We start from the raw sequence: 13,389 nt of genomic DNA, 5'->3' as shown, positions 1-13,389 counted from the left end.
GAGCATCCTTCACTACTAAGCTTGGAAATAAAATAAAGGCCAGGGTCATGACCACCCTCCCATGCATTTTAAAACAGGGTACCAGGCCAGAAATTACGTTTCACCCTCCAACCTTACCTTCATGAGATATTCCATGCCGATATAATATATATATATTTATATATAGTATTATAACATTATCGATCTCAATACTATAAGCCACGTTCTCCATTCTGTTAATAGGAAAAACCACACGACTTTGGAAAAGTTTCACCTACAAATCTCGAAGCGAGAATTATATCCAAAGGATTCTCAGTTTGTGGACCAGTTGCTGAGGGAAATGGCGGTGATGCGAATACATCACGTCGGTAAGTTTGTGTATTAATTATTTCTACTGTGAGAAATGTATAATCTTTATAAATAATAATAATATTTGCAATGCGAAGAGAAAGTGTCCGTTGGAGTAGTGGGGAAAAGTTGATTCGATTAGGGAGTCCTGGGTATCGACAGGTGTGCAAGATTAAGGGTGTCGTTTTTTGGAATCCTTTTCAACAGAAAAGGGAATCCCAGAAGGTCTTTACATGCGTGTAAAATTACCCATGTGGTACCAACAGGCTTCTGTACACGATGGAGCGAGCTCGCCAACTCTAATATAAATTTCCCACTGACGTTGCACGCGAGTCGTGACGAGAATTTTTCTCGCTGTGAAATAATGGACGGTAAGCCGCAGCACAGACGTTTACCTTTATTAAATTTTCCTCAAAATGACTCGACTCTTTAGAAAGCCTTCGTCGCGGCTCTCAAATTACTGCCAGTGCCCATCGATGTAATCGCGTCGTTTTTCATCATTTTCCCTGCCAATTAATCGCTCGCGAAAATTTCACGAAATTATAGCGGATACGCGATAATCGTCATTGCGATACAATTAAATGCACGTGTTTGTGTGTGTTGCAGCATTTTTGAGATTTACTATTAACAGATGTATAGGAAAATTGTCGTCGTGTATCTGCTGTTAATTATTGCAATAGCAAGCTTTAATACCGCGTCAGTGAGAAATTACAGAGTTTAAATACACGTTGCAACGATAAAGTCACCTCTCGCTTTCCGCTTCTCTGTCCGCGATCGAGCAATTAACCGGCATCGTTGTCGTCATGGTTTTGTGGTTAGTAATTGCTTTGCCACGGCTCATTGATAGATAATGACGCGCATCGTTCTCCCCTCCGAGATACCCTCGCTTTGTTACCACTGAAATCCCTGCTTTAAAATTAAACCTACTCGCCGAATTAGCTTGCGTTATATTTCGCTTTATTCGCGCCAATTTCGCTAAAGACGCTCGACCTACTCGATCGAGCAAAATACACCCACTAGATTTTTTACTTTAATTATTCTCGTATCAGTTGTCTTTGATGGTCCCTTGTCTCGATAATTCTCCATTTTCCTCGCTGTATCCTCGACTGTGGGATAAGAACATTTTCTAATAATTATAATGCGGATTTGCTATGCCAGTTTTTTTATTAATCGATAATTCAATTTTGCATTCGGTGATCAAGATGATGGCTCGTCAAGGTTGGAACAATTAGAATATATTTGGTGTATGATATTCTAGAGAAAGCAAAGACTCGCCGTTATATAAGAGAAGGGGAGAGGGGGGAGGGGGGGGGGGGAGTATCCCGAGGAACTCTCCTAAAGTTTCCATATAGAGAGCGGCAGACTCAAGTAGTTTGAGTCAATAATTTTGTAGGCGCGCCGACTAACGAAGAAACGACTAATTATCCTCGAAGATAAGTCAATAATAAATTGAAATCGATTTTTGAAAATCCAGTAGCCATGTATTTCTCATATAAACTTGACGCCGTTGACAATAAATGTATTTTAATCCATCGGGGTGCCCCCAGCTATAACGCATACACATTCATAAACGGGCTTATGGCCAGATGAAAATTGTGAGATATAGTTTTTCGGGTGAAATAAAAATGGGAGAAACGCGCATTAATAATTGATGATAGTGGGTGCTGCTGTGGCCGGTGAGCCGAAAACAAATTAATTTTATATTTATCGTTATTATAGACCGAAAAGTATATAGCCTTTATTGATTGTCAATAATTGATTCTTGGCTGTTATTCCAGTTCAAAAGGACGGTGGAACCCAGCTTAAATTAGTCATCGATTACGAGAATGAGATGCAAGCTCTTTTCAAGCCAATGAGGTGAGTCCGAGTTTTTTTAATTAATTTTATATTAATATAGAGTAACGTGGGAAAATGCTGCCACTGTTATTGATTCGTACAGATGAAATTGTGGACTCGTTCGTGCAGATGATTGTTAGGAAATAGTGAATGGTGTTGCAAGATGGCGCAGTGTTTTCCAGACTCGAGGAAGACGGTGCGGAAGCATCGGGTAAAGATAGGACCGGAAAGTTTCCGTATCTTGGCTTTCCAGCAAGCGGGAAATTACTTGGGCAGTTTGTCCGTGACTTTGCTTGGCCCTCGTCGCCAGCTCCCATGGGACGTGTGGACTCCCCCGTAGATTCGGTGCGATAAGGAGCCGAAATTAAGGCTGAAACATTAGACAAGTTGGCGCGGCCTTTAAACCACCAACCTTTCCGCATTGCCTGCCTCTTCTCCTCTCTTCTCCCACCCCCTCCCATCCAACTCCACTCCTCCTTCATGCCCTACCGTACAACCTTTTACATTCTTTCCAGCCATTCGCTTCAAAACTATTCAACTGCCAAAATCCCGAAAACAAAGATTCACCGTGTTTCTAAACGCGTAATTTGACGCGTGAACAAATTTCAACTTCAAACTCGATTATTCTGACATTCTTATTTGTGTGATAAACGAAGGGAAGGTTGGAATTAAAAACGATTGTATTTGCTGTATTGTTCGGGGGGAGAAAAAGCGTATTGAAATTTCAGGAATTATTTGGACGTTTGGTATAAATAATTTTTAGAAGAGATGGAAGAAGGAAAAAGAGTTTCTGCGAAAAAGCTGAATCCCTAGCAGTTACCGGTTAGATCTAAAGTCCAGAATCTCGTAAACACATAGAAAATGTCTCGCGTCTGCAGAGACTAATATCGCGCATGCACGTCAACTTGTTTCTTCCTCGTCTCACGTTTCAGCGGTGAAATCTTATCGAATTGCGTTCTGTTGGAGTGAAATAATAGTGGATGTGACGTATCTTTTCTTTAAGCATGAAACCAGGAAAATTCCAACTGTACAAAGATAGCAATGAAGGAAAATGGCAAAGTGAGAAGGGGTGGAGAATGGGTGAAAGACGGACGATTTGAGAATGAGTGTTGCTGGAGAGGAGGGTTGATAAAATAGGGAAGAAGAGAAGCAGAGGGGGAAGTGGGGGGGAGGGGGGAGGATGCTGGAGAGCTTAGTGGTTGCGCGACAAGTAGCTCAGCAAGGCGATTTCCAGTGGCTCTCTCTCTCGCAGTATGATGCACTCTCGGAGCTTTACTCTCTTATGTAATTGTGTTTGTAATCCGATCTGCGCAACTCTGTCAAGTGGCCGCTGCAGGAAAAATCGTCGTACGAATACGAGGACGGCACGCTTAAAAAGCTAACGTGTAGTTAATAGCTGCACGGCGGGAGAACAAGAAACGACTCTCGGCCATTTAGAATCCGGCATTGAATTCGAAACTTCCTTCAACCACACCACACACACACACACACACACACACACACAAACACCTTCTCTACGAGCATAATGCGGCGTCTGCAAATTTCTTTTCACCACGCTCTCGTCACTCGTATTATATTATATACACTTAAAGGAAAATCTGAGAGCAAAAAATAGGAAAGGTTGAGTTTCCCAGTGAGAACACTGGAAATCCCCCTTGATACGGGATGGTGATACTGATAAGATTAGGAATTTGTCGTGGAGATATTGTATATAATATATACGTCTATCGATAGAGATAAAACAGAGTGTAAGTGCAATATCGAAGAGTAGGGAGAGAATTTGAGAGAAGCGCGAGATGAGTTTAGGTTTTTATTGCGCTGGATTCGTTCACGCTCCGTCTCACTTCCGGAAAATTCGGTCTATTTCCTCGAATTCCTTCGTCACACATTTAACCCTTTAAACTTCCGGTCGGCCCAAGATTTCGCGATAAGTGGCCAAGCTCGGCTTAAACTCCGGTAATAAGTTCAGCAATAAGTTTCGCGGAAAGTTCCGCCCCTTCCCGAGAGAATTTCAGCCAAAATTGCGAGCGTCTCGGTGCAACCAATCCCGAACCGAGTCGCAATAAGCTCTTGTTACGCGCCAAAAGGACCCTCCGCCTCTAAATGAATGACTGTCTTCTCTTTTTCTACCACGTCCCATCCACGCTCGCTCGGGGTAACCCCATTGCTTTATCCAACCAGTGCAAAATCCTTCTCCACTCTACTTTGCTAAAAAAAAAAAAAAAAAAAAAATAAAACATTCATATCGCGCTCGCAATACCAATTACAATCACCGATCATTTTCATTACTCCCGAGTGCCAAATATTTCAATCTTCGTCTTTTCCACCAATAAATTCCCCCCTGAAAAAATATTTTTTTCCTTTTTTTCGCATTTTTCACTTCCCACGAACCACTTGGAGAAGATCTCATGGTCCAGCGCGCGAATAAAATAAAATCAAATAAAAGAAACACGTGTATGGTGGTTTGCTTTTAAGTTTCCCAGCTGTATACTCTATGCTGCACGTATTCATATATATATATATATATACATACGGGCTGTGCGGTTGCGATAAGCTACGCGTGACAGTAACCTCATTTTGTTTCTTTAGATTTCCACTATTTTTTTTCATTCCTCTTTTTTCAAAAAAGATCTCCACCCGCATCGCTAGCTTGGACTTTCACGAGAGAAAGCTTCAAAATAAAAGATACCCAATGTATCCTCACGATTTTTCTCCCTTTTCTACGATTTTTTTACGACATCGTCAACACTGACCACGATAAAACTTTATCAATTCATTCGAAAATTACTACAAACCGTGTAAAGCTTCCGAAGGCTGCAATTTTCTGATTTTTTTTTTATCGTTACAAGACTAGAAGAATCTTCGGGTGGAATTAGCGAACCGCTTGCGCTGCAGGGGTGAAGAAAAAAGTATAACTGTATTAAGCCACTTGGAATAAAGCGGCAAACTGGCAATTAGACCGGTTAGCAGTGATGGTTTTGAGGCCCGAGGACCGCGAAACGTCGCGACACATCGCGTCGCGTCGCGTCGGGCGGCTGTTAACTTTTAATCAGATGCAAATTAGGCTCTAATTACCGGGGAACCGACGTATTAATTAGCCTCTCGCGACCACCGACGGAAAACTCTTCGCACGCCGCACCAGCCGAGTTTTCGACCAAAACTCGGCCACAACTTTGCTAACCAATGATTATTATTACACCACGTCTAAGAAGGAGCAAAGGTATTCGCCCCTGTCAGAAATCTGCTTATAGCACAAACTTCCTACCTTCTGCCAACCTTCCCCGTCCCCCCTCTCAAATGTCTCGTCTACTTTTACGAAAACTCGAGTCAGAATTTATTCTAGCTCTCTCATTCCCAAGGCGTGCTTAACATAAATAATACACAGCAATCTTGTTTCGTTTCAACTATGCATATATACATATGTATACTTTATACCGAAAACATAAATATTTATTTATAATTATTCCAATCAGTAATGGTTTTAACCAAAAGATTTAATTTAAAAGTTCGCTATTAAACTTGTATATTTTTTTTACTGGGTTTACAACACCATTCTCTCTCTCTCTCTCTCTCGGTTTTCTGAGGTTTCTGGTTACACGAGCTTCGACGAGATTTTCATTCGTTCTCGAGAATGTCACGATCCCGCTGTTTTTACCGACGCTTTCTTTCCCGGCAGGAAATTTTCTTTGACCCTTCTCGCTCCACGTTTGAGCGAGAAAATTACACCTCTTCTCGTTTACCGCAGGATCAGCCCTTATATATACATGCATATATACTCTATATATGCAGCTGTGGAACAGCTTCAAACAATCAAACGCCATTTCAGGGATAAAGAAATCACTGTGAAATTGCGAAGCAGTTGGCACCGAAGGAAAATATTAATTCTTCATATTCAACGTTTATTTTTCTGCGGGATAATGTCAATTGGACTATAATTTCAATTATAGGAGTGACCAACGTCAGTTTTCAAGTTCTTTGAAGTGAAGTAAAACATTGATGCGAGGTACGATTGAATCGTGTGTTTAAAGCTTGGTAGATATGCGAAAGTGTATTAAATATAATGGTGGGATGTGGTCAGAGAGTATTAGTATATGAATTTCAAAGAGAGAGAGAGAGGGAGAGAGAAGGAGATACAAGGTGTGTTTTCACCGGTGACCCCTCTACTAGTGTACGTACTATGGTACCGTCTGTCGCGTGAATATACCCAGTGGATCGTAAAACTGGCACGAAGCTCATTCTCTGAATATTTGATCGGGTGGGTGAATTCGCGTTGTAGCTGAAGAGGAGCTGACTTATACCATCCTCTTTCTCTCTACAGTCTACCCCCTCTCACTCCTCTTTTGATTCCTTATCCAGGGGACCAATAAAACTACAAGATTTCCTTTCCCTCCGCCCTTCGCCTCTTCCCTCCCAAATCACATTCCAAGTTTTCTCAAAACTTTACATTCTTTCGCCAGTCGATTCGATTCAAAAATCTTCAACTTTCCAACCTTCTCTCTTACACGATCCATTATTCGATTGAAACTAACGAGAAATATCGCGTTTTACAATATCTCGACTAATCATTTGCCGTACTTTGAATAAAATCCTTTTTTTCTTCGCAGGTTTCCACGCGATCAACAAACTTTGCCAAATCACTTTTACTTCACCGACTTTGAGAGGCACACGGCTGAGATCGCTGCATTTCACCTGGACAGGTAAGATTCCAGGAGTTACGGAACTTTTCGCAATGCCCAAATTTCCTTCGATGAAGTTTAATGTATTTGCCATGTTATTTCATTATTAGTCATGGAATAACGTGGCTCCATAATAATGATAGTATTTCATCATTTATATAATACCGTAAAACAATACATTTACATCCCTTTGTCCTTGATCGATTATTCGGATACTTGCGTATTTTAGCCTGAATGATTCTACCAACGTTCGATCGAATATTATCGAGTTTTAAAGGAATGATTAACAATGATGATTATAAATTTCTATTTATTTCGTTGGAGTTATTTCAAGTACATATATATATATATATAAGGGGATGAGGGTACAGAAAAAGGAGTGAGGGGACAGAGAGTAACGAATGAAAATGATTCTTTCAGGCTTTTGGGATTTAGAAGAGCAATGCCAGTAACTGGGAGGACTTTGAATGTAACGACAGAGATTTATGATATCGCTGACGGCGAGTTGCTCAAGACATTTTTCGTCAGTCCAGCCCAGAATCTGTGTTTCCATGGGAAATGTAGTTACTATTGCGACACGGCGCATGCCGTTTGTGGTAGTCCGGATACATTGGAGGGTAGCTTTGCTGCTTTTCTACCGGACAAAGGCTTCGCAGCTAGAAAAGCTTGGCGACATCCTTGGCGAAGAAGCTACCACAAACGCAAAAAGGCCCAGTGGGAGCAGGGTAAACGTTCAACTTTATACCATTTCCTTAATTACTTTAATTTCAATCCCTCTCATTTTTTTCTTTCTGCAGACTATTTAATATTTTCGTATCAACCTCTTCCTTTTATCTAGGCACTCATATAAAAATTTTTCCTTTTCAATTTTTCATTCGTCAATAACGATATATATATACGTGTGTATGTGTAAATCAAATTGGACAAACCATATATGCAATATTCGCGAGAAACTCACATAGAGCAAACCAACGTCCGATATTCATAAATCATTTAAAAAGTCTATCGTGTATCTATCATCCAACTCTTCGTTTATTCCACTTTACCATAAACTCTGCATGTTACGTACTCGCTTATTCGTTCATCGCTATCTCCTTATCATATCGGTTGCATGTCTCTGTAGTTTCAATATTTCGTCTCACTCTCTCCATTCTTTCGTGGAAAATATTATGCAAGCTATCATCAGCTAGTCATGGCATTATTAGACTCATAATTTCAGCTATCAATTTTAAATATTAATGAGCCACCCTCGCTATTGACTGGACTAATCTATCATTACCAGTTGTAAAATGCTATACCTTCCACTCGATCCCTATTCCATCCATGTATATTACTGTATCATCCTTCGAATCTAGTACCAAAAGCATGAAATTATTCAATTATTATTTCTAATTACTATTTCGTATTAGTGGAAACATTTTTCAATATTAAAATATATGTAGATTGATTATTTTAATATTGCTTTCGATATAAATAAGTATATAATAAGACAATTAAACCACCAGTTTCTAACGAACCGAATTTTTGTGACCATTTGCACAGATTCCGAATATTGCTCGTTGGTGAAGGAAATTCCGCCATACGACGAAGGTCGAAGATTATTAGACCTAATGGACATGGCAGTGTTCGATTTTCTTACGGGGAATATGGACAGGCATCACTACGAGACGTTCAAAATCTTCGGCAATGACACCTTCACGCTACACTTGGATCACGGCCGTGGTTTTGGCAAACCTTTCTACGACGAGACCTCAATTCTAGCGCCCATCCTGCAGTGTTGCATGATCAGACAAAGCACACTAGCTACGCTCTTGAAGTAAGTCGAGAGGAGCAGGATGAAAAATTATTATGCGATCAATTTATTCCCCTAGTTTTGTAGTTAAAGTCAGTCTGTGAATGCATCATATATACATATATATATACACGTAGCTATATAATGTACATTCGGAAATGTAAGGCGAGTTTCGAATCGAGGCGTTGTCCCAGAATTGGCCGATGGTATATAACACCTCTCACGAATCTCGGCTTTGATGCGGATTCGCGAGAACGTTATTTTTACGCGCCCGATAAATTCTACAAGCGGATTTCACCCACGACGTCCAGTAGGTACAGGTATGCGTGACGTATTCCCACACGCGCAACCAATGGTCATTCGGAAAAATCGACGATTCGAAATGGTCCCAATCCGATTTTGCCTCAGCCTCCCTTTACGCGATTCGTCTTCTTCAACTTTTCGATGAATAAACGAAACAAATATAAATTAGTAATCATATATATATATATATATTAGTATTTTGACATTCGAAGCTTGTGTGTAGTACGTGGATAATTATTTACAGTTGTTCATTGTACTTTCTTTATTCGTTTCGTATATCTTTTCGCTCCTGCAGATCGCCTTGGGTTATGACTCCTTCGGATATCCTCGAGAGCTTACCTGGCCTTCTTAACTTCCCCTCGACACATCTCATTTTTCAGGCTCCTGGCTCAGACGAGTATACCTTTTGTATTTCCTCGACGGACACAACTACGGGATACAGCACAATGCGCTATAAGCCGATTATATTATCAATTAGCGTCTTTCACTCCCATGGCCTTTATCTCGGAATTAGTCCCGAGCACCTTCTTTTTTTATTCTTATATATATATATAACATATTGTAAAACAACGAGACGAAGCTATGGGGTTTTGTAAAATAATCCCAGAGTGAGATTTGTCGGTAGGAAAAGAGGGGGAGGGGGGAGGGGGTGGAAAATGTTTGGAATACGAATAGGTCGATAGACCTTTAGCGATGCGATAAGATAAAACGCATTTGAGGGAGCAAGAAGCCCCTCTTTAATCCCCCATCGGGGTTGAGGTTGATGCGAAAGAGCTGCGAGGGCTATGGAGAGGGGAAAGAAGGGGGTGGTGTCCCAACTCCCAAGCTCCCCATAGCTAGAGCAACCGGAAAGCACTCGAGGCACTCTTAGCCACGTGGACTCGATTCACTCTCAGCAGCAGCACTGCGACGTATAACGCCTAACCTTAGTCTATATATGTAACTATACTCAAGCAAGCACCAGCCTCATCCTCAGTCCTCGTGCACATACAAGTGTCTGCTCGAGTCGATACCATATTCATTGCGAGGCTCCTTCGATCTTCCAGCCATAATCTTCTTCTTCTCCTCCTTACAACGTATATGGATCTCTTCCATTATTGCCACATTTAAATGACGCCCGGGCAAATTTGGCTTCTAGCTAAAGCTTAACTTTTCCAATAAAAACATTCGTCAGCATCAATGCCAAAAGCTCTCGACGCGACGTTTCCAATTTAATCAAGTCACTCTGTAATTTATTGCTTTAATTTTTTACCTCATTTACCCTATCCCTCTTTTTCTTCAAGGTTTCACAACGGACCACTTCATTTGAGCGAGGCACTACGGAGAAGTATGGCCAATGATCCAGTTGCACCAGTTTTATGGGAGCCCCACCTGACTGCTCTGGATAGAAGGGTCGGTATAATATTACAAGCAATTAGGGAGTGCGTTTCTCGCGATGAATCCGAACAAGTGGTCCAGGACGAAAACAACGAGAATAACAACGTGGATTCTTAGTCTATCTTCGTCCGTTCTAATGGCAATAAAACTGTGAAGCTCTTGAATATATTAATAATAAACTCGAGTCGCTTTCCTCAAGTGATTCATCCAATTGCATATCGTTTAATGATCCTGCTGTACACTATGTAAAAAGGATTTAATTCGAGTCAATAATGTGTAAGAGGTTGAAGTGACAATTGAAGTATCAAATCGATTGATTTAATCGTTATTATTGGAGATCCTGCTGTGACCCCCACTTCGCGCTCTTTACACTTTTGCCACTGACGTTATACAGTAGTGGATTATTATTTTTTACCGAAAGACCAAAAACGCCCAAAGCGTAAAAATCTTAGGAATATATCGAATTTCTATCGATGCCTGTTGATCGAATTTAATATTAGTTAAGTTGTTTATATAATAATAAGATAAATATATCGAGAGTCATAGTCACTTCAATCTTTTGTCAAAGAGCTATGTATATTTATCAAGACGTTATTGTACATACTTTGTATGATAAAAATAAAAGGGGTAGAGCATTAAAGGCTTCAATAATCGAGAGGAAAAAATGAACGAAATAGCACTATTCATGGGGTTAAAAAATCAAAATGCGCCCCCTCAGTATAAATTGTAAATATATTGATTAAGTATGTATAGCAAATAATTATATAAGAGATTGATAGTCAAAAACTGAGAGAGAGAGAGAGAGAGAGAGAGAGAGAAAGCGTTGCTATTTTTAATGATTTTACATGAAATATATACCAATGTTTCAAAGATTTTATCAGTGAATATGTCATCCGAATTTAATTTCTGTGTAATGACAAATGCATGGAACTGAATTGTGTGAATATACTTACAATGTCCGTTTGTAACCTTTTCTTGAATTTTGGAGGCTTTTAAAATGTTTCTATAAAACCAATTAGATAATAGCGATTTGTATATTGATGTATCTTCGCAGTGAAATAAAAAAAACACTCCGAATAAAATCAAGGTTCCCACTTATCAAGTTTTATTATCACGATCCATAAGCTGGACGCAAACTGGTTTATGCCGTTTAATTTTTCAACGGAGACCGCGCTATTTTTTAAACGACTTAAGGTATACATATAAAAAGAACATAGCTATGTGTATCGCTCATCATGCAAATAAATGATCCAGCAATATTATCGCCTCATTGTATTTTACTTTTCCTTTAGATCCTTTTGAGACTTTTTCAATAAAACTGAAATGAGCTCGAAAACCGAGAGGTTCGCAATTGAAGCATTATCACTTCTGAAGGCTTTCAACGATCAAAATAAAGTAGCCTCTATAACATTCAGTCATTATTCTCTCATCAAACCATACCCACATTTCCTCTTATTTTCCATCGTTAAAACTTATCAACATTTTTTTTCCTTTATCGGTTATCGGTGTGTCTTTTGTCCTTCGTTATTATCGAGCTTGGTTCTCCGTCATATAATTTCATCCAACTTCTATAAATGGAAGCGCATAGATTCGCGATAAAGACAATGTTTTCCACGACGCGGATGGTTGTTTGAAAGTTTGGACGGAGCGCCAAGGATTTAGGAGTATCGACTGCACATATATATACCGAGTTGATTATAAGCTTTGTAAGTTAAATGTATGCCGGTTAGTGCTATATAGCGAACTGCGATTCGAAGAGGCAATTAGCAGTGCATACGTCTTTGGAAGCTTTGTCGAATGACTCCTGGAACTGACAGGAGTTAACATGATCGTGCGGCTTCCCTTTGCCAGTGGAGCAGTGGAGAAACCAATTGACGCGGAGAAGGCTAAGAGCTATTTCAGGGGGATATTGTTAATTACAGAATGGCCTGTATGCCTATGACGTTAGACGTCTCTAGCAGAACGTCCGTTTCCTGACAGCTGCGATATCATCTCTTACGTCGAGTATTCAATCTCTCCAGAATCTACCTATATGTATATATAATTTAGGCTAATAAATATATACTGACACTCAGAGGCTATAATCATCCACAGAGGAAACAAATTTTTCATTAGTGAGGGTTGGTAAGAGAATCTGGCAATCCATTAATGGCAAGAGACTATCAGTCGATGAATAAGACGCTCACCTGATGGAACTCTAGATTTATTTCTATTCCGTTGCAAATCTCTCGCTATGGATGAGAACTAAATATTTTTATATAGCCCTTTGTTCTCCTCTTACATAATATACTTATTATAATTAATGAGAAACGCTCCAATTGTATGAATATAATTCGTCTCATTTCTTATACTTATATTTTCTTCGCCAAATTCAAAGTTCCCTAAAAGTTGCCGTGCATGTATCTTTCAGATAAAAAAATATTTATCTGCGACACAATTGACAAATACTTATTACTATTATATAAAGCGTGCGAGAAGAGTAGAGAGTGAAATGTTTCTCACTTGGTCCAGGTCCGGTAAAAGCTAAACATCCAACCATTGTCTTCCACTTCCACCGCTTCCTCTCCCCTTCCGGCTAGGCGCACGTGATTGTGTACAAAAAACGTGTATTCCCTACTTTATTCTACTGCTTATAAAAAGAATATTCTTTATTTCGAGTTCATTATAAATTTTGATATTATATTAAAAATCTTATCAACAAAACAAGCAGGAATTAAATATATTAATTAATCATCGATTAAAATACGTATTTGAAACAGAGACAAGGATTAAACTTTAGAATGTTTTAGGGAATGTAACGTGTTACAAAATTTGATGATGTAAGTGGAATTGCAAAAATATCTAATTAAAATTCTTAAGGAAATCAAATATTTATGAATTTTTGATCTCCTTTACTTGTGTCTAAGCATTAATTTTAATTTTCAGTATATACATGGTTTGCACATCCATGCATGGAAAAATTTAATGCTTCAAATTGTATATGTTAATTTAATTTGACAGCTTCAACTCCATTTTTATTATTGTTTAAAGTTTATTGAAATCACTGTACATCTTCTGTAAATATATATATATACCCAC

The 13,389-nt window shown here is 39.3% G+C and overlaps 1 protein-coding gene across 2 annotated transcripts in view; it reads left to right on the top strand.

Annotated features, from left to right (window-relative positions):
* LOC136776337 (extracellular serine/threonine protein CG31145) overlaps nucleotides 1-11,570 on the top strand; it is a 37,475-nt gene extending 25,905 nt beyond the window's left edge. For both annotated transcript variants that reach the window (XM_066731781.1, XM_066731782.1), the window contains 6 exons: nucleotides 223-347; nucleotides 2,106-2,184; nucleotides 6,768-6,860; nucleotides 7,260-7,564; nucleotides 8,382-8,655; nucleotides 10,218-11,570. In XM_066731781.1, coding sequence (XP_066587878.1) covers nucleotides 223-347; nucleotides 2,106-2,184; nucleotides 6,768-6,860; nucleotides 7,260-7,564; nucleotides 8,382-8,655; nucleotides 10,218-10,428 — 1,087 coding nt within the window. In that variant the 3' untranslated portion in view covers nucleotides 10,429-11,570. The remainder of the gene's footprint in view (nucleotides 1-222; nucleotides 348-2,105; nucleotides 2,185-6,767; nucleotides 6,861-7,259; nucleotides 7,565-8,381; nucleotides 8,656-10,217) is intronic.
* The last annotated feature ends 1,819 nt before the right edge of the window (nucleotides 11,571-13,389 follow it).

The sequence above is a fragment of the Prorops nasuta genome, unplaced genomic scaffold, assembly GCF_024137725.1.
Source record: "Prorops nasuta isolate Cenicafe-Biocafe unplaced genomic scaffold, Cenicafe_Pnas_1.2 PNAS00009, whole genome shotgun sequence".
NCBI classification, from domain to species: Eukaryota; Metazoa; Arthropoda; class Insecta; order Hymenoptera; family Bethylidae; genus Prorops; species Prorops nasuta.
This window is presented reverse-complemented; position numbering and strand designations above follow the sequence as displayed.